General features: G+C 34.6%; 1 protein-coding gene across 4 annotated transcripts in view; it reads right to left on the bottom strand.

The window, feature by feature from the left end:
• The window catches only part of Afg2a (AFG2 AAA ATPase homolog A), a 314577-nt gene that overhangs the window by 202944 nt on the left and 88116 nt on the right, over positions 1-23517 (bottom strand). For 3 of the 4 annotated variants that reach the window (XM_074041682.1, XM_020172263.2, XM_074041683.1), the window contains exon 14: positions 19295-19421. The exons of the other annotated variant lie outside the window; for it this stretch is intronic. In XM_074041682.1, the coding sequence (XP_073897783.1) occupies positions 19295-19421 (127 nt within the window). The remainder of the gene's footprint in view (positions 1-19294; positions 19422-23517) is intronic. 4 annotated transcript variants of the gene reach the window in all.

Genomic DNA, 23517 nt, shown 5'->3' with positions numbered 1-23517 from the left:
CTTTTTTCCCCCAAAAATCCCCACTCACCAAGACTCAAGTCTCACCACAAAGCTACATATATGATGTATGATGGCACCAAACATAATGAGAAAAATAAGTTATGCATATACAAAAGAAAGGTTAATTAATATTTACTTTTATTAGTTAATAATAATGGATAAAATGTTACCAGTGCACTAAAGTTTCCTTATTAGTCCTTAATTATTACTGCTTTTTCTTGGAATTTCTCAGTTTTTTGGACATAACAAAACAGAAGATGTCAGAAAAAAGGTAGATCATAAAATATGAAAACTATGTGAAGGACTATGAATTCAAATGTTATGGACTAATTCCTCAAGGGAAGTGATTAATTTTCAGGGCTCTATGTGCATTCCCTTGAGTCCTTACAACAATTAAGACAAACCCTAATGGCTGGCTAGGGTTAATGATACATTGTGTCAGTTCAGAAAAGATGAAAAATTACTGATTCAAAATATTATCTTAACAAAATATCCCTTGAAATGAAAAAATACCAATTATAGGAATACATAAAATACAGGTATGATTAAAATTTATTCATTTGCTTCCTGAATAACCACCTTACTTTTCAGAAGTGTTTACTGAAGCCTAGAAATGAAATGAATTGCATATATTCACGTCTAAGAAATGAATACAGAGCTTTGGGCTATTGAATATTCTGCCAAGATAATTAATTTTAGATCTTTTTATCAAAAGATTTAATTTGTCAATATAGAAATAATTCCATACAACCCTATCTCCTACAAAGTAGAAGCTTTCTTTCATATCTATGAAGTTAAAAGAGAAAAAAAAATTTATCCTGCCCTATGATAAAATAGGAATTTCCTCCCATTTCTTTGCATCTTGGGATCATACTATCTCCATGTTTTCCAAGAATATTTGTGTTTACTGAATCCATAAGCCCGTGTATCAGCCTCTAAAGCTGCTTTTCTCTTATTAGCAATCCAAATAAAATAAAATCTCCCGTGAAACGTTGTAAACATCAGCGTGGTAATTTATTTGGAAAAACACTCAAGATAAAAACTCACTTTAAAACAGGGTTTATTAACCTTAGCAGTACTGAAATTTGGGGCTAGACAATATTTTTATAGGGAAGGTACTCTTCTCTGCATTATCAGATGATTAGTAATATTCCTGGATGCTCTCGCTGGGAATGAGTGCCAGAGCTATCCCAGTGGAGACCCAAAAATGTCTGGGGGAGTGGGAGGTGACATTGCCAGACTGGGAACCACTGCTTTAGAAAAAGGTTGTTAAATCATAATTAATAGGAATCATTAAGAAAGAAGTAGGTAATCTTTTGATATGCAACTTTCTGGGTAGCTCAGATATTCACTGCCTAAAGAAGAAGTTGATTCTAATAGTTACTGGTTTATAAAGTCTTTTGAGATTTTTGTTGTTTTTTATTCTGTAATCTTATCCTTCTAAACATTTCTACAGTCAAATTTCTTATATCCCCATTTTTTTTAATCTTTAACATGGATGACAAAGTGCATCCATGCATTCAAATTCTGCCTGATGCTGAGGGATGTGGAGAGCTAACTACGGAAATGAAAAATAAAATTCAGGTAATCCGTATTGCTTTAATTATTAATAGTCCTGTTTGAGTCACTGCACAATCATTCTTCTTAAAGGCTGAACTGGTGAAGATTTTGTGAGCAATCAGAAACAGTTTATAGCCAGATTTTAAAAAAAAATGGCTAAGAGGCTGCAGCATATTAAGTGCTATCCCTAATGCAGGGGAAAGTTTTAATCCCAGTGGAGATTGGGTAAGTGAGCAAAAGGCTCACTGACAGCACAGACATTCAGGTCCATGCCAAAGTCTTGAATGTTTTGTTGTTTTCCTTATTCTATCTGCAGCCTGTTTCCATGAATTTGTCTGGAAAATGATTAATAGTAAAGCAAGCAACCCTCTCCATCCATCTAAATCATGCTAACAGCAAAGACCCCAAGCCAAACTTTTAGAAAGACCATATTTCTAAGTGCATAAGTCAAGCCAATGAAAAGACACACCCACTATTTACACAAAGCCTTAATTCTTTGAAGTTCAAACACATAAGAGAAAAAAGTTAATGGCAATTATATGTGAGATAGAAAATATAGTATGTTGATAATTCTCTACCACCCTTGCAACTAAATTACAATAAAGTGGTTACAAATCATCTATGTACAAGTCTTTTAAGTCTAATGTTCAAATTATTCTCCCAAATCCAAAAATTAAGAATGTAAAAATTTTATACAGATTAACATCATTAAAATTACCTTTAAAACTCTGCAGGCAAAAGAAAAAATGGTAATGCTTGGGGATCAAAGAATAATAATAATAAAACCCTCACTGTTGTGTGTTTAAGTTTCCACCCTCAACATTTAATACTTTTAGTTAAGCATTCAGACAAAATGATTCTGATCACTATTCTCTCTGAAGGAGGTAAAATTGATATTTGAAAGAAATAATTAAGTTTCACAACACTAATTCATGATACATAAACAAATATGAACAGCACAAAAGAAAAAAACAAGGCCAGGTGTGGCAGTATATACCTGATCTCAGTACTTAAGAGGCCAAGGTGAAAGCATGGTGAGTTCAGGGCCAGCTTGGGCTACACAGCAAGATTTTGTCTCAAAAACTTAAAAAAAAAAAAAAAATCACCTCCTTAAATCAAAAACCATCTTGGCATTGTAACAGTATGATATAGAGAGCACCAATACCACAGATTCTAAAAGTAACTCAGAAGATTGAGTTACTAACTTTTAAACTCAATGATCTAAGGCACACATAAAACAAATAAAAATTAAGAATTTAACTCACTTTGTTTTTCTTGTCTTCTCATCTCCTAGGAGAACATTATTATTTCTCTTTGAAATTATATTTATAAGTTAATATCTTTTTAACTTAATGTTTTCAGACCAAGAAGAATATTTCATTCAAAGGGAGGCTCATAAAGAGTTTGGGGGTCAGAGGTCTAAATTTATTTATTTAGTCAGTCAGTAAACAGGCAATAAAGCAGTATTTGGTATTATCAAACAGTGCTCACAAGTCCTCTGTCTGTAATTACTCCTAAGATAATAAAAAACTTTATGTATTTAAATACGTTTAAAACATCTTTATTCATTAATGTAATTGATCTTTTATTCTTTCCTGGCTGCATAATTTATTATAAAAGGAAAAAGTTAAATCTGTGATGTATAAAAAGTAGGAAGTGAAGGCATCTGATAAAGTCATGAAACTTAAGTTATGATACTGAAACCTACCAATTTTTCCATTCTAGCTTTTTTACATGCTACTACAAAGTTCTAATACACAAACTTTATTAACAGACATGAAAATTCCTTCCTTGCTTAATGGTTCCTCTGTTTTTCATCAAATGAAGGACTTAATGTTTCTTCTTTATTATCCTGTTAAATATGAAATCTAGGGGAAACCAAAAATTCAGGTGTCTATGCTAACCAAAGAATATCATATTCTATGGTAAATCCGAACACAAGTGTTCACAGGTGTCACACATTTAAATCACAATATACCATTAATGCTTTTTAAAAAGGAAAACTCATTAATTAAATGAGGCAAATGCACTCTTATACAACTGTCTGAATTTGGATAAACTATAAGTGAATTTTATGTGAGAAACTACAGAATGAAATCATTTTAATTTTCTAGATAATTTGGAATGCTAACCCCAGTTAATGATATGGAAAAAAAAAGCAGTGCTAAGAAATATCAAATAAAATCTTAGTGTCTTTATCAGTCAATTTATATAATAAATAAATAATATCCTTATGCATAATACTTTTAAAAAAAATTTTGAAACAATGTTCAATCAAAAACAAAAAATAATTTGGATTATTTTTTAATCACATATATTAATATGTTATGTGATATTTTTTAATCACATATATTAATGTGTTATGTGATATTTTATAATCACATAACACATTATGTGATTATGTGTTATGTGTTATACAGTTACATAAGGCCTGCAAGGAGAAAAGTAAAATTAAGCTATAATTTTGAAATGACAAACAAGGAAGTTGTCCTTGGAATTAACGGATCACTTCTTCTGTCTATCTTTTCTCAGATTATTCAGAAGCATGCTACATTATGAAAACTGGAAGCATGAGGACCTGAGTTCAAACTCCAGTACCAAAAAACCAAAACAAAACCCCTCACATCTTGCCCTAAAGATGGCTGAAGATGGGTTGAACTGCTTACTCTGCTTCTTCCCTCAAGCAGGCATGAGCCGAGTAATGAAAAATGGAAAAGTATACAGTGGACACTTTATAAAATGTAAAAAGTAAAAAAATAATTTGTTTTGTAGAATGGGGCTTGAACTCAGGGCTTCATGCTTGCAAAACAGGCACTCTAGGGTTTGAGCCATGTATCCAGTCCATTTTGCTCTGGTTATTTTGGAGATGGGGTCTCAGGAACTATATTCTCTGGTTGTCCTGGAACCTAGATTCTCTGGATGTCAGCTTCCCAAGTAGCTAGGAATACAGATGTTAGCAAAAAATATAAAATTTTTAAATGTAGCATAGACACAAATTACCATCATCTTGATGGTTTGTCACAGTAATGCATGAAGAGCTGGCACACACATGATAAAGAATAAGGTATTTAGAGATAGCCAAGATTCTCTTACAGCACTGACTTCAGTTTATTCATTCCTCAGCTATGAAAAGCTATTTAATCTCTCTGACCAGCAATTTGCTTATCTTCAAAATGTAAAGGAAAATATATAAAACTTTAGGATTGTCGAGAGAATTATATGATGATGTATATAAAGTGCCTGGCATGCTATAATGCTCAAAATAATTATTATCTCGAGTAGTATTTCTGAATTTTTCTGACTCACTTCATTTATTTAATTATATATCTTATTTTTGCTTAAAATATAATAGGAAAAACTATAATCAAGTGCATTAAAGCCTATAATATTAATTCTTTGTAGATCTACGTTTAATATTCAAAATACACATTTAGTTTTGTTTGTACTGTATTTTTACTTGTTTTCCCTTAAGAAAATCCTTACTGCTTGTGAAAACATTTGGCTTTTCTCACTGTCTGAAGGAATACAAGTTTAAGCCCCAGATATGAACATGAAATATCAATTCACAGAAGTGCGGCTGCAGAATACTGTTCTCCTGACCAATCTTGCAACTATGTAGGCAGAGCAATCAACTATCACCAAGACATAGTTTATGAGAAATTATTCTTATTTAATGGTAATTAAACTCTCATCCACATGACTTCTCGAGGGCCATACAGTAGTTAGAATAAGCTTTAACCTTGGTGTTCAATTTTCAATTCAACAAGTATTTCTGAATAACCCAAAGCATCCTGTACACAATCCTCAAGCACAATGACAAGTACAGCATATAATCGGTGATAAAGAAATTAAAAACAGGAAATACAAATTTTCTCAATGAAGAACATATAAAAGAAATTAAAAAGCTACACAATTTAGCCCAGTAAATATTGATTCAGCAAAATTATAGATGACATGTGAAAAGCTTATGATTTCCAAATGCAGTAATATAGACGATGAGAAAAATATGTAAGCATGTCTATTGTATACTAACTACTACTGTTTTACATACTGAAAGTATCAATGAATAGAACAGATAAAAATCTTTGCCCTTTTGGAGCTTATTCTTGTGCAAGGGGATGAAGGCAATAACAAACATTGTACAGAAGTAAGCTGTATGGTAATAAATACCATGGAAAAAAATAACTGAATCATATCAAAAGGGATCGAAAGAATCAGAAAGAGAAAACAGGTTGGAATGTCTACATAGTGCCAGCCTCTTTTCCCAAGAGGCTCGATAATATTGCTTCAGTTAAATAACATCTATCACATGAATGTGTCATAGCTCTTACAATTACTATTAGCTTTTTGGAAACTGTATGATAATTGGTAATTTTGAAAGACAGTCATCATTTTTATAGACCATGGTTTTTTTTGCCTCTCTTTTACCTAGTACACTGCATGGCACAACAGGTACTATACAGATACTAAGTAAATGATTCAATGCAATCCAATAAATAAATAGTAATCTAATATATAAAAATTTGAAAAGTTATGGTACAAAAAGCTTTATTTTCATTAATTTAGGAGTTGGCAAATTTTTTATTAAAAGAGCCAAATAGCACACACTTTTTACATGTCAGCTATATAGTCTATACAACAATTATTCAACTCTATCACTGTATAGCAAAAACAGACACAATAGTAAATGAGTGGGTATAGCTGTATTCCAATAAAAGCTTATTTATAAATACAAGCATATAGAACAGTAATTTTCCAACCTCTAATTAGTTTATTTTATATCTCTCTAATTACCTTCAGGCTTCAGTTCCAATTTCCTGGGAGCATAAAGGAAATTTATCACGAATTTGCTAATGGTGTAACACCCCAAAACATAAATACAAAAACTTACACAAAAATATACCTTCACCCTCCCTCTACCTTTTCCTTTGTTCCATCTTTCTCTCTTTTGCCTCACTCTTTACCCATGTCATCTAGTAATACAATGCAAATATCAGAGATTGAGTTCTGGTTTTTAAATGAAATTGCCAAAGAAGATCAAAACCTTAAATACATAATCAATTAAAGATGATTTTTGCAGATTTTAAGAATAAACCTAAGTTAAGCTTACTAAAATGTAAGGCCTCTACTAACCTCTGAAAAAGCACATATTTTTCATCAAAAAAGGAAGCAATCATTAAGTCCAAAAATACGGGATTGAAATGAGAGAAATTTTTTGAAAAATCCAAAAATACACTAAATATCTTTGAAAGTATTATTGAGCTCACCTTCCTGAAACATTAGCATTCACCTTTCTATTAGGTAATATATGCTATACCTCTGGTTTTTATTCTATTATGTCAAATACTTTTTTTGCACTTTACTGCAAAGTGGAGGAGGTGGAGGAGAATACAATGGCATCAGTCTCATAACTGGCTCATTGTCGTCTTTCCATAAGAAGACATAGCTAGACCAAGTCTATCATCAAGTATCTCAAAGAATAAGAACATGTAACTTACAGACTATAAATTATACTGGTATAACAGACTGAAAAGCTGTGGAAAAGTAAACACTATTTACTTGAAAAGAAACCTTAGGATTGATGCAAGGACTGCTCTGGTTCACGTGTACTGTTCCTTTCAAGAGAAGAAAGATTGAAGGAAGGAAGGTGACATTTTCATAACTTTGTTGTCTTTTATCATAATAAATAAATAAACTGACTCTTGCTATGAATATCTTCTCTGAGTTGTAAAATCTCATATGCCAATCAATTTTTTAAATAAAAAGAAACATTCTCCAAAATTCTACCTACTTTTTTCCCTGAATGCCAAGTAGTATGATTGAAAGCACATGACTTTTTTTGTGGAGGTAGTTCTGAACTCACTGAGGCTGTGATAATTTGACATCTATGTAAATGGGTTATCAAAGCATAACCAAAGGCTAGGAAAAGAGCTGAGAAGTACGAAGCCTCACCTACATCTGAGGAGAAATTATTGCTAAAATAAGCTGACATTTTCTTTTGCATTTTCAATCAGAAAACGTTTTTAAAGTATGCTTTTTTTACTGATCAAGTTTACTGAAACAGGGCTGGTGGAGTGGCTCAAGTGTTAAGAGCACCTGCTTAGCAAGCCTGAGACCTTGAGTTCAAACGCCAGTGCCAAAAAAAAAGTTTATTAAGGCAAACTTTACAGAATGTAAAATGTACTCTTCCTAGTTTTAAAGTTAGGATTTTGACAAATATCTACAGTACTACAATCACCAAAATAACAAAGATATAGGATATTTCCACCATCCCTAAAAGATTTTTATGTCACTTTATGGTGAATTTCCTTGGACTCCCAGACCTGGCTTCTTACCCTGCAGTCCTGTCTTTTCCAAAGTGTCAGATAGCTGGAAACAGTAAGTATATTGTGTCATATTTTGTGTCTGTCTTCTTTTATTTAGCATAACACTTTTTTTTTACTTAGCACAACATTTTTGAGATTTATCCATCTTTTGCATACATATTAGTAACCTGTCCCTTTTTATGGCTGAGTAGTATTTTGCCATATGGAAATGTTCAAATTTGTTTTATTTATCCGTTAATCAGGTGATGGGTATTTAGATAATTTAGGTGAGTATGAATAAGGCTGCTATGAACATTTAGCTACAGGTCTCTGTATGGATAAATATTTTCATTTCTTTTGGGTAAATACCTAGGAGCAGGGTTGCTGGTTAGTATCATAAGCTTATATTTAATTATACAAGAAGGTTTTCATTTAAAGAAATCACAAAGATTGGTAACTTCACTTAAGCAGTAAATATCACTGGCCAGTAGTACATGTACACACTACTAATAATCTTGCACGATTCACTGAACCAAGGAATAGACAGGTATTGTTCAAAATCCATATTCAGTACTTGTATTTGATTATATGCATTCAATTAGGTATCATGTAAATCGCAGTATGGAGCGTGATGCAGTGTACACTTAATGACTATCGGCTCACTGTTCAACTTTCCTTTTTCCAAATGTCCTAGCTATCCCCAGCTACCCAATCCCTAACTCACAGAAATCTAAATTTAAGTCATTACCTGTTAAATAAATTATAAAATTAGCATACCACACACAAATTTCAACTATCATTTTTAGAAAGCAAAGCTAGTTCCACAATCTGTTTTTCTTTAGATGGAATAGAGAGCTTCAAAAACAGTAAAGTCTGCACTCACAAACTTTTGAGGTAAGCATCACCATCTTGTGTCAAAACAGAGTAACTACAATATCAAATTTATCATCAAATACAGATGACAGAGGCCAGAGAGCAGGAGATGAAAGATCCATTTTGAAGTACATGTCACTAAGATTTTGCAGACAAATTTTAGTTCATGTTTTATGATTATAATACATTAAAAAATATATTTCAAATTAGACTGTACATGTTGTAAGGAATGAGTGCACCCTTCTAATACTTTTCCACACACCCTTTTCAAAAACACATACAACCAATAAACGCCAGAAAAAAAGAACAGCACTTCATTATTGTTAATAACTCCGACATAAAAAATAATTAACAAATTATCCCCTCTAGTAATAGCTTTAAAATACTTAATATATGCCTTTGGATTTGGTTCTTGGCTAAACTGAATATGGATTTTTAGCAGCATTTACAATTCAAGTGAATGTTTATTTTTTTTTCAAATTTAGAAGTGACTCAACTTTAATCATATTGTTAGACACTCTGTTCTAACTCAAAATTATTTTTACATTTGTGGTAGTTTTTAAAAATAGTTAAAAGCATATTAAATTGAAACAAAATATAATGGGCTGATCAGATATCTATGAAAGGAGAAAATACGTAGTTCAACAAACTTTACTTTTCAAAGAGTAATAAATTTTAAATGAAAAAAATCAAGGTGTTCTTCAACTGTCAATCAAGGATTTTGTTGTACAGTAACAGCCTTAAAGCTGATTTATGGCTTTTTCTGAAAAAAAAAAATCACACGATTAAAAAGAAAAGTTACTTTTGTACACCTGGATAGTATTTACTTGCTTTATGATTTGTTTTATGAAAGTAACTTTATAACAAGTTTGGAAAATGATACCTAAAATGAAAACAAAAAACAAAACAAAACAAAAAACTCTAGAAAACAAAAACCATTTGGTAAACAATATCCTTTTGGGCAGCATTTGGATTCTTTATTATTATGACTTTCTGTTATAAAAAATTGTAGAACTAGAATGATATATCAGATTAGTATGGTTTGGACAAACACAGAAATCTAAGAGGCTAAATAATTTTTGAAAAGTCTGTTAGCTACAAAGCTAGAGTTAGAAACTAAAATCCCTGCATCTGTCTGTCTGTCTCTTCAACTGTTTGTATCTCACTGTCAGTTTTATGCCTTTCTACTACTTTCTGCATATGCCATTCTGGTCCCTATTTTTGACCTCTGCTGCATATGTCAATCATACTGCATGGTCTCACTTACATGTGGGATCTTAAAACAGCAGAAATCACAAAAGTAGGGCATAGAATGATTACTAAGTGTTAGTGGGAAAGAGGATGTCAGTCAAAGGATACAAAGTTTCAGTTACAGAGGAAGAGTAAGTTTAAGGATCTATTAACAACAAGGTGACTAAAATAAATAACAATGCACTGTAGATTTAAAAACTGCTGAAAGTAGATTTTAAGTGTTCTCACCATAAAAAATAATGTGAGATAATGCATAATGTTAATTAGCTTCATTTAGCCATTCTATAATGGATACATATATCAGAACCTCATGGTTCATCCCATAAATGTAATCATCTCTTGGTATCCATGGGGAATTGGTTCCAGGACCCAACATAAATACAAAAGTCCACAGATGTTGAAGTGCCTTACATAAAATGTGTAACATTTATATATAACAACACACATCCTCCCTTCATTTGAAATCATCTCTAGATTATGTGTAATACTTAGTACAATGTAAAATTTATATAAGTAGTTGTTACAATAATAAGAAAAAAATTGAACACTTTCAGCATGGACACATTTTAAAAATATTTTTAATCTAAGGTTAGTTGAATCCATGGATGCAGAAACCCATGGATATGGAGGGCTGATTATACATATAATTTTTATTTGTCAATAAAAAAATAAACATTTTTTAAAAATAAATCAATGGCTCATGTATGAACAACATACACTAAAGTCTACTAAACTTCTAAAAGATAAGGTCAATAAACCTCCTGCAAAGGTCCAAGTGGCTTCTACTTTATGCTTTAAAGTCCATAAATTCTCTACTGTAACCACTCTACCAGAATAGTGCTAGCACTGATAAATAAAAAAGCTGAAGTGAATGTGTTGCAATACAACTTTATTTATGTGAACTAAAATTTAAATTCATGAAATTTTCAAGTGTTGCAAAATATTAATTTTTTTCTAACTATTTAAATATATAAAATTTCTTATAGTATATAGCTTAGTGGTACAGTGCTTATCTACCATGTATAAGATTCTTGGTTTGACCCCTAGCACTGCCAGAAAACAAAAAACTATTCTTAGGGCATGCATGTGCAAACACAGGTGATAGGCCACATTTGGCCTACAGACCAGTTTGCTAACTCCTGGGATAGGCAGACTTTTTCTTATAAATATCTAAATGAAATATCCATATGCATACAACCGCTGAGCAACCTCTCTTCTCTCATCTTTCCTAATCCCTCATCCCCAGGACTGAAACCTATACACTGTTGCCATAGGATAGATAGTCAAAACACTTGAAACTTTAAGGCACAAATGAGCAAACAACCATGCAGCGACAATTAACAAAATCACTTCTGAGTCCTGTGAAAAGATGGCAAAGCTGAAATTGTAAAATGATCTTGGAGGAAGCCTTCCAAGTCTGATCCCATCTCAAGGAGCCTCCATCTAGTTTTGATAAACAATATTAAAGATTAATAGTGATCCCTACCTTAAATACTTTCAAGAAAGTAAAGAACTATGATTCATTAAATTTTTTAATGTCTATTGATCAGGTGGGTTGCTTATTAACTCTGACTTATATGAGAACAGTAACATTAGAGGAACAAGACTAGTAAGTAGAGGAGGGATATAGAAAAGTCAACCACAAATGTATTTATAGCTTGTTAATTTTAGAACATAATTCATTTGAACACTGGAAGCTATATATATTTTGCCTTACATATACAAGCATTTCTAAACTTGGTAATTCAATTTTTTCCATGTTGTAAGAAAAACAATCTTTTCTATCAAAGTATATGTCACCCTTTTAAGGTTACTTAAAATTCCTCAGGTCGCCATCTCAGGTGACTTGTGTTGTTTAAAGAGTTCCTGTTTCTTTTTCCAGATTATTGTACAGCCCATTGCCTGCCAAATTACGTGCCCTAAGCCTTTTAGCCAATGGAGAAAGATTGTGAACCTTTGACCTGGACAAATCCCAGGTGAGGGGCAGGTACCACTGCATCAGGGATATAAGGAGGAGCCACTGTCAGCCATTTTGTGCTCAGTGTCTGCTCAGCTAGAGTGAGTAAATGCTTGCAGTTTCAAAAGAAACTGCCTTGTCAAGATTTCCTCTGTCTCTTGTGTGTCTGTTTTTGGTACCAAAGGGTCTTTAATTCCAACAATGTTATGAAGATATCTTGAAGAGACTAAATTTAAGAATATTCATAAAACTTAAACTATTTTAAGGCCTGTTTTACATCTGAGCAAGAGGACAGGATCATATAATTTTTTTCTTTAAGATTTAACAATAATGCATGAAATGCCTTCAGAAACTCTAACCATTTAACTATTACTTGGATATTAGTAATACATTAGTTGCTTGCTATTTTAAAGTCTCTGATGCTGATGAAATCTGTACCATCATCAATCTAAAGACAGTGAGTCTACTTGACATCACATATTATTAGTCTTCATTAGTCCCATCACATTCTGCCTTTCTTCTTTTTTTTTTTTTTTTTTTTGCGGTACTGGGGTTTGAACTCAGGGTCTACATCTTGAGCCACTCCACCAGCCCTTTTTGTGAAGGGTTTTTTTGAGATAGGGATCATGGAACTATGTGCCCAAGCGAGCTTAGAACCATGATCCTCCTGATCTCTGCCTTCTTAGTCCCTAGGATTACAGGGATGAGCCACCAGGGCCCAGCTACATCCTGCTATTCTTATGCAGAATGGATATTCTTCTGCAAAATAGACACTTGATGATGCAACTTCCCTTCACTCATAAATAAGCTAGAGAGGAGCTAAAAAAGCCAGTGGAGACTACTACCAGAGATCACAGCAGTTATTTCACTCAACCTTATGTGCTACATCACACCTGAGACCGACATGTAAATATGGCATAGCACGAAGTAGAATAAAAAGTGATTTTTCAAGCTGTATGTCTCACTTCCTTTGATGAATCACCAAAATTCCCATGAAGCTTCAGTTTGGGTTTCCCCAGATTACATGAAACTGTAACATTATCCTCCAAACAATACTAAATATATACCACATCTGGTCAACAATGGTGTCAATTTCACTCTGATAGTTCCAAGAATCTTCTTCCTTATATTATACTAATGCTTAAGGTCATCATGATGTGGAGGTTGTGGGTTAAAAGTCAATAGACTATAAAGTACATTACTTAATTTAAAAGGACAAATGCCTGAATGAAATGCAGCTAACATTAGAATAAGGTCAATCTCTTTGACATTAGAGTAGTCCTTATTTACTTTCTAAGTTATTTTTTATTATTTTTGTACTGGGAGTACATTGCACCATTTACAAAGTTCTTACAATATATCAAATATATCATACTTGAATTCACCTCCTCCATCATTCTCTGTTAGCCACCCCCTAATCCCCCTCCTTCCACCCCCAATTCCTGGAACACTTTCAAATACTTTCTGTTTTCACACAGGAGTATATAATACTACCACATTCACTCTCCTATGCTCCTTCCTTCTATCCATCCCGCTTAGTGGTACCAACTCTCAAAACACTAACTGTTTTACCTTCCCATTCTTTGTTTTTGAAAAAAAAGACATTTTTTGTTTAAGATAGCAAGTTAAGAAGGTGAATATGGCTGATGTACTTCCTATACAAGAATGAATAGTGTTAGGAAAACACCACACACCGCACACAAAGGAGGCTCACAAGAGGTATCTCATGTCTAAAAGTTTAATAAGCAGGCTGGCTGGCTGAGAAAAATGGCGCAGCAGCTTCTCTCAGCAGGTGTGGCCTTAAGTAGCATTTGGGAGAAAGCAAGGGCTAGGGACAGCAAAGAGAGGTGGCAGGAAATAAGGGTCAGTGGGACTTTGCTCTGCAAGTGATGAGACCAGCTGCCAAAGCAAGGTCTAGGGGCAGGCAAAGGAAGGTGGCTGGAGATAAGGAACAGTGGGTTTTGTTCTGCAAGAGATGAAATCAACTGCAGTTCAGGCTACAGAATGGTGGCAAGGGGCAGTTCTTATCAAATAGAGAATTTTTAAACCTGCTGAAATCACCATAAGAAGGGGACTAAGGTAGAAAGGAGAAAAATAAAGGAGATGAATCAATTCGGTTTTAATACATATGTACATGGAAATGTCACAAGGAAACACCCTGTATAGCTACTTTATTTACTTTTTTAGTTTTAGCTTAAAAAAAAAACTCTGCTTTTTAATAGCAGCACATGAAATTTACTTTAATTATTTTGTCACCTATTTTCTTATTACAGACTACAAAGGAGACAAAAATGCCTATTTCATTATCAGCAGTTGTGTTACTTTCTCATGGCTGTTATAAAATGGCTAACATTACCAATTTCTGAGATGAGGACTTATTTTAGTTCTCAGTTTCACATGCTTCAGCACATCACGGCAGGGAGGGTATGGTGGAGCATAACAGATCAACTCTTAACAGCCAGGAAGTGGAGTAGAACAGTAACAGGAAGGGGCCAGGGCAAAATATAGTACTCAAGGACACATCTCCAGTAACCCCTTCCTCTGTCTTCCACAACTCTACTACCTCTCAATATTCTATTCAAATTTTGAATCTATCAATGGACTAAACCATTTATTATGATGAAGTCCTTGTGATCTAACCATCTCTGGAAATGCCCTCACAGATACATCCAAGAAGAGTGTTTTACTAACCTCTATAGATTATTTCTCAATCTAATCAAGTTGGCAATCAATTTTAACCATCACAGAAATCATTGTCTTAAGTGTTAAAGCTTTTTCTCATTTGTGGGTATTCTGGTGTCACCTGGGTTTGAACTCAAGAGTTTCATACTAGCTAAGCTGGTGCTCTATTGCTTCAGTCACATTCTCAAGGCTGTTTTTTGTTGTTACTGTTGTTGTTGTTACCAGTGCATTTATGACACAATTTGAACATCATATTCTAATTACACAAGTGCAAAAACGTTCATAGTGCTGCTAAATAATACACAAATAATGCTGCACAATAGGACCTTAGAGAAGAAAACCTGGAAAGGAAATAGACTTTATTTTACCATATATTCTATTTTTTTTTGTTTTTGTTTCTTCTTCGTAGGGGAAGAGGACTTCACACTTGCAAAGCATGTGAGGTGCCCTATGACTTGAGCCACATCTCTAGCTTATTTTGCTTTGGTTATTTTAGAGATGGGGTTCTCAAGAACTATTTTTCTGGGCTGGCCTCAAACCACAATCTTACCAACAACAGCCACCCAAGTAGCTAGAATTATAGGCGTGAGCCACTGGCTCCCAGTTCATATGGTGTTTTAATTAACAAACTTTAAAAAACTTGACAGTAAAATGGAATTTTGATGTAGCATGTGTCATATGCATGGTCACAAAACTATAGTTCAGAAAAAACATAATGTTCCACATAAATCTAATATTCTACCTAAAATAGAAATGGATTAATTATTACAATATACAATCTATTTTGTTACTTCATCCAAAACAAACTAAACATTACGAATTTGGAAATTTTTGAATAGTGAAATAAAAACTATTAGATGCAATAATGATATCTATTGAAACTATTCCATGAATTGGATAAAGAGGAGAAGTGGACAGGGTGAATTCAAGTATGATATGATTGATACATTGTAAGAATTTTTGCAAATGACACAATGTACTCCCACTTAGCATAATAAAATAAATAAATAAAAACAATTAGAGTTATCTTTACCTAATGAGGATAAATTTTTGTATCTAATTAACAAACACTTTCAGTTTCTTATTTTAAATATGCTTACCTAAGAGTAGGTGGGTTAGTGTAGTTGGATTTCTAATTTTTAAAAAGTAATCAAAGTGTGTACATTTATAAGTAAATGTATATATGTACATATACTCATATGTAATATATGTGTACATTTGCCATTCTTTCTGAAGCTTCTTGAAGGAAACTTTTATTACTCAAGATGTATCAACAGTATGTAATAATAGTGATTCTTCAAATACGTTTTGGGGGGAAATTAGATGTTTTTAGAACAGGAACATTAAAAGTAATGTCTTATAAAAGATAAAAAGCATGACTAGAATTTTGGAAACATATGCTGTTAACTTTTAGTTCTCAAAATGTTTTAATGAAGATTATAACTTAGGAGTGTTATTAACGAAATACAGCATCTGCCTTCCAAAGATAAATATAATATCATTAGAGTAAGAAACATATAAAAGCAATACAAAACACTTGAAATTTAAAAAAGAAGAATCACTTTCATCCCTTTAATCTCACTCCCACCTTTGGAAACATGTTTTGCCCCAAACCTGGTCAATCAGGTTTTCTAAGATATCCAAGGTATCACAGGCTAAGTATCCTAAAGAGAATGGAAATCACCTACCACTAATTTGGGAGTTTTGACTCATTCTCGTATGAACTTAAAAAACTCACTTGGCCAAACTCTTAAGAGTGACTCCAAAATAACTCCCACAATCTGTAGTTTTCTTGTAAATAGGTGAAGGCCTTTTTCTTATAAATATCTCAAAACCTAGAGTGGATTTTACCTTAATGCATCAGTTGGTGGTTCAATTTAGGTCTTACAGAGGGAAAAGTAAGCCAAACATTATGAATCGACAATTCCTTCATACAGAAAATCAGACTTACAAAGTGTTAAGAATATAAGGAACATCAAAATACGTATCATTTTAAAAGGGAGTTTAAATTTGTTCTCCTTTTCCTTTTTGTTTTATTTTTTGGCAGTACTCAGGTTTGAATTCAGGGCCTCGAGTTTGCTAGGCAAGTGCTTTACCACTTGAGCCATGCTCCCTACCTCTTTTTTGCTCTATTTTTCTGGTAGGGTCTTGCTTTTGCCATGAACAGGCTTGGGACTGTGACCCTCCTGCATCTACCTCCAATGTAGCTGGGATTACAGGCATGTTGCACTATGTCCTTTTCCACTTTAAACAGGATTATATATATAATTTGAAGAAAGACTCATCTGGATGAGATATGGTTGAGAAATGCTATAGGTGAGAAAAAGCAGATTGTGCCAAGCAAGGACATATGTAAAGAGCTGCATCACATTCAATCCTATGAAAGGTTATTTGTAGAAACTAAGAAGTTACTCTTCAGGCCCAAAACAGAATCAGGCAGGAGTTGCGGGAAGAAGCTGAAGGACATTGTGGTAGGCAGAATTTAAACGGCCTCAATATTTGGGTTCCCTGGTGGGCATACAACTTGTCCATGTATTCAATCATATGTTAATCTAGATGCTACTGTGAAGGGCTTTTACAAATGTAATTAAGGTCCTGAATTAACTAACTTTAAGGTGGTAACATTTTTTTCCCTTAAATGTAACCTGATCAGATAAGCCTTTAAAAAGGGCTTTACGTGGCCAAAAAAAAAAAAAAAAAAAAAAGCATGACAGGGAGAAAATGACATAGAAATTCTCCACTACTGTCTCTGCATGGGGCTGTGTGGCAAGGAATGTGGGTAGAGTCTAGACAACAAGTAAGCAAATTCAGTCTTCATTTCTCATCCCTACAATGGGAAGTGGATTCTGCCACAACCATGTGAGTTTAGGGGAGTAATACGAACTCCAGATGAGAATGTAATCCAGCCAACACCATGTTTTCACCCTTTAGTGAAACTAAGTAAACAATCTACCCAGTCATGCAGTGCCCATATACAGAACTGTGAACTAATACTTCGGTAAAGAAGCAGCTTCACAGCTGCTATGTTTATTATAAAACCAGAAAAACCTAAAGTAAGCACTAACCAGGCTAAGTCATTCAGTTTGATTTAGAGAAGCACAAAGAAGTTTACTGAACATCCTATCCTACTTCAAGAAATATATCTAACATGGAGGACTTTCAACATTAGGAAACCAAAGAAAGTGAGAATTAAGTGAGGCTTTGAAAATAAGTAAGCTTGAGACATTTCACAGCTCATCAGCATGGGGGTAACCAAAAAACCAATGAAATGAAGACACAGTGTATTATTACCAGAAAAAAAGATACAGTCCTGTCCTTTGCACAAATTTGAGAGCTCTTTAGCAGTGACCCAGATCCTATAAATGCACAGAATTCACATAGTAATAAAATACAACAGCAGTATGGGAAAGTAATTTTTCTTACTTGTATTTGACCAAAGGGTCTTTATCACACAGCAAGACACCTAATTGAATGAAAGAAAAGCTTTCTTCCTGCATAAAAAATTCTCATATCTTCAAAAGGATTATTCTTTTTAAAGCACATTAAAAAAAAATAAATATGAAAACGTGCATACATGCAGAGAGAGGGAAGAGCTCAAAAGGTCATATACATTAGGCACCAAATGCTCACACACATAAAAGGGAAGGAGGAACTGGCTTATGTTCTAAGAGTGAATTTTTACTCTTAAATCAGACCAGTGTAAAAAAAATACAGACATTAAAAATAAACAGGCACTAAAATTTGACTCCTTTATTAAACTATGACTGGAAAAAAGTGACAGCATAGTTCAAAGGAATTTATTTTGCACCTATAATACTTAATTCCCTAAACTGAATGACATCTTAGGAAAATAGAATTGTTTTCTTCATTCAAATACTTTGAAAGCAATGGGTAGGACAGAAGTTATTATGGTGAAAATAACTTGTGTCTAACTAGTGCGAAATGGCTCAGAAATTTACCTTAATGCAGATGAAAATGCTGAAATTTTCTTAAGCACAATAAATTAGATAGAACAAACAACAATGAAAAAAACCTTAAAGCTTCAATTTCCATACTGAAAATTTCATGCAACAATGAGGGAGAAGATGCTGATGAGTCATGAAATAGTTTCATTAATACTGAACTATAAGCAATAAAAATACATATGCATAAACTTGTCTTTGTTCTCTTCATTTCCTTTATAAGTGATCCAAGTCACTCCAAGTCTCCTCCATTTTTCATTTGTAATTCTCAAGAAAAACTGAAGAATGTTCTGGGAGTGAGACATCCTGAGAAAGGAAGGAGCTGGCTGGAATAGTCCAGACTTGTTCATCTCCTTTTAGAAAACAATGTCCTCCAACACTTTAGTCTACTGGTTCCAGTTACCCCACAGAACTGAATCTAAGACAGATCTCTCCAGGGACCCTCAGCAGCAGTGCAAGCGGAGTGCACAAAGTCAAGACTCCATCTATCTGAACCTTGGGAGACTGGTTCAACATGCATCCTAGGTTTCAGATGTCAACCTATCTGTAAGTAATAAACCTGCTGCAAATAACTAGTGCAGAGTGAACCTATTTTTTCATCCTCCAATATTATCTAATCAAGAACTAATTAGACAGTGATTGAAAAAAAAACCTAGTAAGATCAGATAATCAAGTTATTAATTTTATAATACATTTTTTCTTACCTTGTCTATCCTATCTGGGCGATTAGTAGCTGCCAAAATTGTCACATCCTTGAGCTGTTCAATCCCATCCATCTCCGTTAAGAGCTGAGCCAAGACACGGTCGGCCACATGCCCAGTACCTGAAGAACTGATTTTTAAAAAATAAAGTTTTAACTTACGAGGCAGAGATTGGGAGAACTGCACTTCGAGGTAAGCCCAGGCAAACAAAATTGCAAGATGCCATCTAAACCAATAAAAGCTGGGTGTAATGGTGCACATGCCTCATTTCAGCTACATGGGAGGTGTAAAGAGGAGGGAGGATCATGGTCCTGATCAGTCCAAGCATAAATATGAGACCCTGTTCAAAACATAACAAAGGCAAAAAAGAGCTGAAAGTGTAGCTCAAGTGGTAGGAGCAACTTCCTAGTAAACAGAAGGCCCTGAGTTCAAACCCCAGTACCACCAAAAAATTAGTAAATAAAATACGGATTTAAAAATCTGTTTACCTGTGAGGATCAAAGACAGTGACTAGGATACAGAAGCAGAAAGCCTAAGCTCCGTGACTCCAAAAACTTCCCTGAGATATTGAAGCCACACTTTGGCAATTCAGACTGCATCTAGTCAAAATAATAACTGCCATCACATTAAGTGCAGGAAAAAATTAAACATCTGACCCTTAAATCAGCCCATAATTGCACTGAATAGCTGTGACCTGTGACACGGCCAGCTAGGTGGGTCCAGCCCCAGGGAAACCCTCCTTCACCATGGTGATTTTTTTTTTCTTTTCTGTTCTTTTCTTTCCTTCTCTTCTCCTTCCTCCATCAAGTGGAAATAAAGCATCAACCAGAATCAAACTTTCAACACACCTAACCCGTTGAAAGCCTCCCCCACACCATGCTGCACGAACAAAATTAGGAGTCATTTTTTCTTGCCGCGGCTGCCAGGAGCTCCAAACCTGCCTTTGCATCAATTGACAGAACAAACAAGTGACCACCACACACCATGCTGGAATCCCCTAACCACCCTGGGGAACATAAACCAGCCCAGCCCTTAGGCAGACTGAATCCCCCCAACAAAACTGGAAAACAAATAGCAAACAGTAATCAAACACAGACAGCAGAGGGGGTGGATGGAACACTGAACTTGCACTGGAGAAAGGGGGCAGGCAAGGAGCTAAACTAAGCACCTGAACTCTCAGTAAATAAACACAAGACAGGCAGCGAATGCTAAAAGCAGAGGGGTGATAAGCCACTTCCCAAAGTAGGGAAGGGAGTAGATGAGAACTCATCTCCAGAACCAGAGAGCAGCATCCAAAACCGAACTGCTCTGCAAAACTGAAAAACAAACAGTGAACTGTAATTTAGCACAGACAGCGGAGGCAGCAGTGGCACAATGAACCTGCTACACAGAAAGGGGGAGGAGCAAACAACTAAACTCTCAGTAAACAAACACAGCGATAAGCCACCTCCAAGGCAGAGTAGGTAGTGAATCCCAGAGCTGATCTCCAGAAGCATTCAAATTCAACTGTCCCACCTCACTGGGGGAGGAGCTGACCAAAAAGCTGTACCTGAAGGATAACGCTGCTATCAGTTGGAGAAAACAAAACCTTCTGACAACCCTGCATGATCTGGCAAACCTACTGCCACTCACAGTTTCAATTAAACTGGTAGACAGAAGAACAAAACACTATTCACAAGTCAATCACCTGCTGACATTACATCACAGCTTCTCTTTATATGCCAATACCAGGACTGGATGCTGAAGAGTAACTCCAGAATTTAAACTAAGACTGAAATTCTATTGTTCCTGAACCTGGAGTTTTGTATTTTTTTTGTTTATTTGTTTGTTATATTATTGAGGTTTTTAAAATTTTTATTCCAATTTTCTTTTTTTCTTTCTGTATAATCAACTTTACCATCACTATCTTCTCATCCTTACTCTCACCACCTTCACTCTCCCTCCTTCTCCTATGCTAAAATCCACTGCTCTCCTTCCCAACTACTCCTTCTGCCCCTTCTCATCCACTCTTGCCCCCTGCCCTCACCATCCCTTCCCATTTTCCCCCAACCTGTCACCAGACTACTCCACCCTCCCATACAATCACCACCTGCTGATCAACCTACTATACCAACTTTACACAACCCCAATCCCCTGCAATCTCTGACAAAAAACACACTACACTATAACAACAGAAATACACCCAAACACACACAAGAGCCACAAAACCCAGTAGTCCCCACAGCACTTCCCCCACTCACCAACCCAACTTCCTGTCACCCCTTTTAATGCTACCCTAACCAATTCACCAAATTACTATAGCTAGCCTAACAAACATTAGCCCCAAACTCACACCATTTATAGATATTACCACCAAGGGGTCTTCTATACAACATATAAACAACTGGTCAGGTATTGACCCTGTGAAATAGTTATTGCTAAATTACACCTCAGGACCAGGAACAAAAATAGCACACCAGCCTAGCTACCAAGAGAGCCACAACACAAAAATTAAATCAAGGGAAAGAGAGCAGGCAACTAACACCATCAACTAGACTATCAAGAACATAGTTGTATGGTACCAAGTGGAGATATGGGAAGAAGAAAGTAAGGAAACCAGTCGCCTCAAAAAAATAATTTAATACAATACTCAGAGGGAAATGAAGAAAACAGACACTCAGTTTCTGACCCCAACAAAACAATGATAAGCAACACTAAGAAACCCAGCGATGCCCAAAAACACCCTCAAAGAAGAAATCTTGCGGGAAATCATTGAGAATTTGATGGACAAGATACTAGATGTGATTAATAATTTGTACAAGATACACTCAAAAAATTTCAAGACACCAAAAATAAGGAACATGAGAAGACAGAGAAGCAAATAAATGAATTCAGAGCTGCCTTAAATAAATACCAAAGTGAAACATACAACGCTATAAATAGACAGATGAATTAAAGATGAGAATAAAAAATATTAAAGAGGAAGTGTCCCAAGATATGCAAAACCTTGGAAAAAAGAATCAAACAGAAACACAAAACACAGTGCAAGGCCACCCCACCAGACTAGAACAAGTGGAACACAGAATCTCAGAACTTGAAGATAAAATAGAAATTAAAGAAAGACTTTGAACATACATTGATCAAACAAGATAAAGAAGGACACTTCATACTAATAAAAAGGGAAAAACACAAAAAGGAAATAACAATCATCAACCTATATGCACCCAATGTCAGTATACCCAATTTCATCAAACATATCCTAAAGGACTTAAAAGCACATATAGACTCCAACACAGTAGTAGTGGGATACTTTAATACAAGCCATCACCAATACATAGGTCATCCAAACAAGAACTCAAAGAAATTGTAGAACTAAATCACACCACAGATCAAATGGACCTAACTGATGTCTACAGAATATTTCATCCAACATCTGTACAATATACATTCTTCTCAGCAGCCCATGGAACTTTCTCCAAAACTGATCACATCTTGGGGCACAAAGCAAGCCACAGAAAATATAAGAAAATAGAAATAATCTCCTGCACTCTATCTGATCACAATGCATTAAAACAAGAACTTAACAACAAAAACAACAGCAGAAAATATGCAAACAATTAGAAGCTGAATAACACATTACTGAATGATCACTGGGCCATAGATGAAATAAAAGAGGAAATTAAAGGTTCCTAGAAATTAATGAAAATGAAAACACAACCTCCCAGAACCTATGGGAAAGAGCAAAGGCAGTCCTAAGAGGAAAGTTTACAGCCACGAGTGCATATATTAAAAGGACAGAAAGATCTCAAATCAATGACCTAATGCTACATCTCAAACTCCTAGAAAAACAAGAACAGGCAAAATCCAAATTAAGCAGAAGGAGAGAAATAATAAAAAATATGGGCTGAAATGAATGAAATGAGACCAGAAAAACCATACAAAGAATCAAAGAAACAAAAAGCTGGTGCTTTGAAAAAATAAACAAGATTGACAAACCCCTGGCAAATCTGACTAAATTGAAGAGGGAAAAGACACAAATCAGTAAAATCAGGAACACAAAGAGGAGATAACAACAAACACCAAGGAAATCTAGGGACTCATCAGAGACTACTTTGAGAACCTATATTCCAATAAATTTGAAAATTGTGAAGAAATGGAAAAATTTCTAGATACTTATGACCATCCAAATCTGAACCAAGAGGATACTAACCACCTAAACAGATACATACATGAAATGAAAGTGAAGC

This window comes from Castor canadensis, chromosome 9 (genome assembly GCF_047511655.1).
Source record: "Castor canadensis chromosome 9, mCasCan1.hap1v2, whole genome shotgun sequence".
Classification (NCBI taxonomy): Eukaryota; Metazoa; Chordata; class Mammalia; order Rodentia; family Castoridae; genus Castor; species Castor canadensis.
The sequence above is the reverse complement of the archived record's forward strand: the minus strand, read 5'-3'. Positions and strand labels throughout refer to the sequence as shown.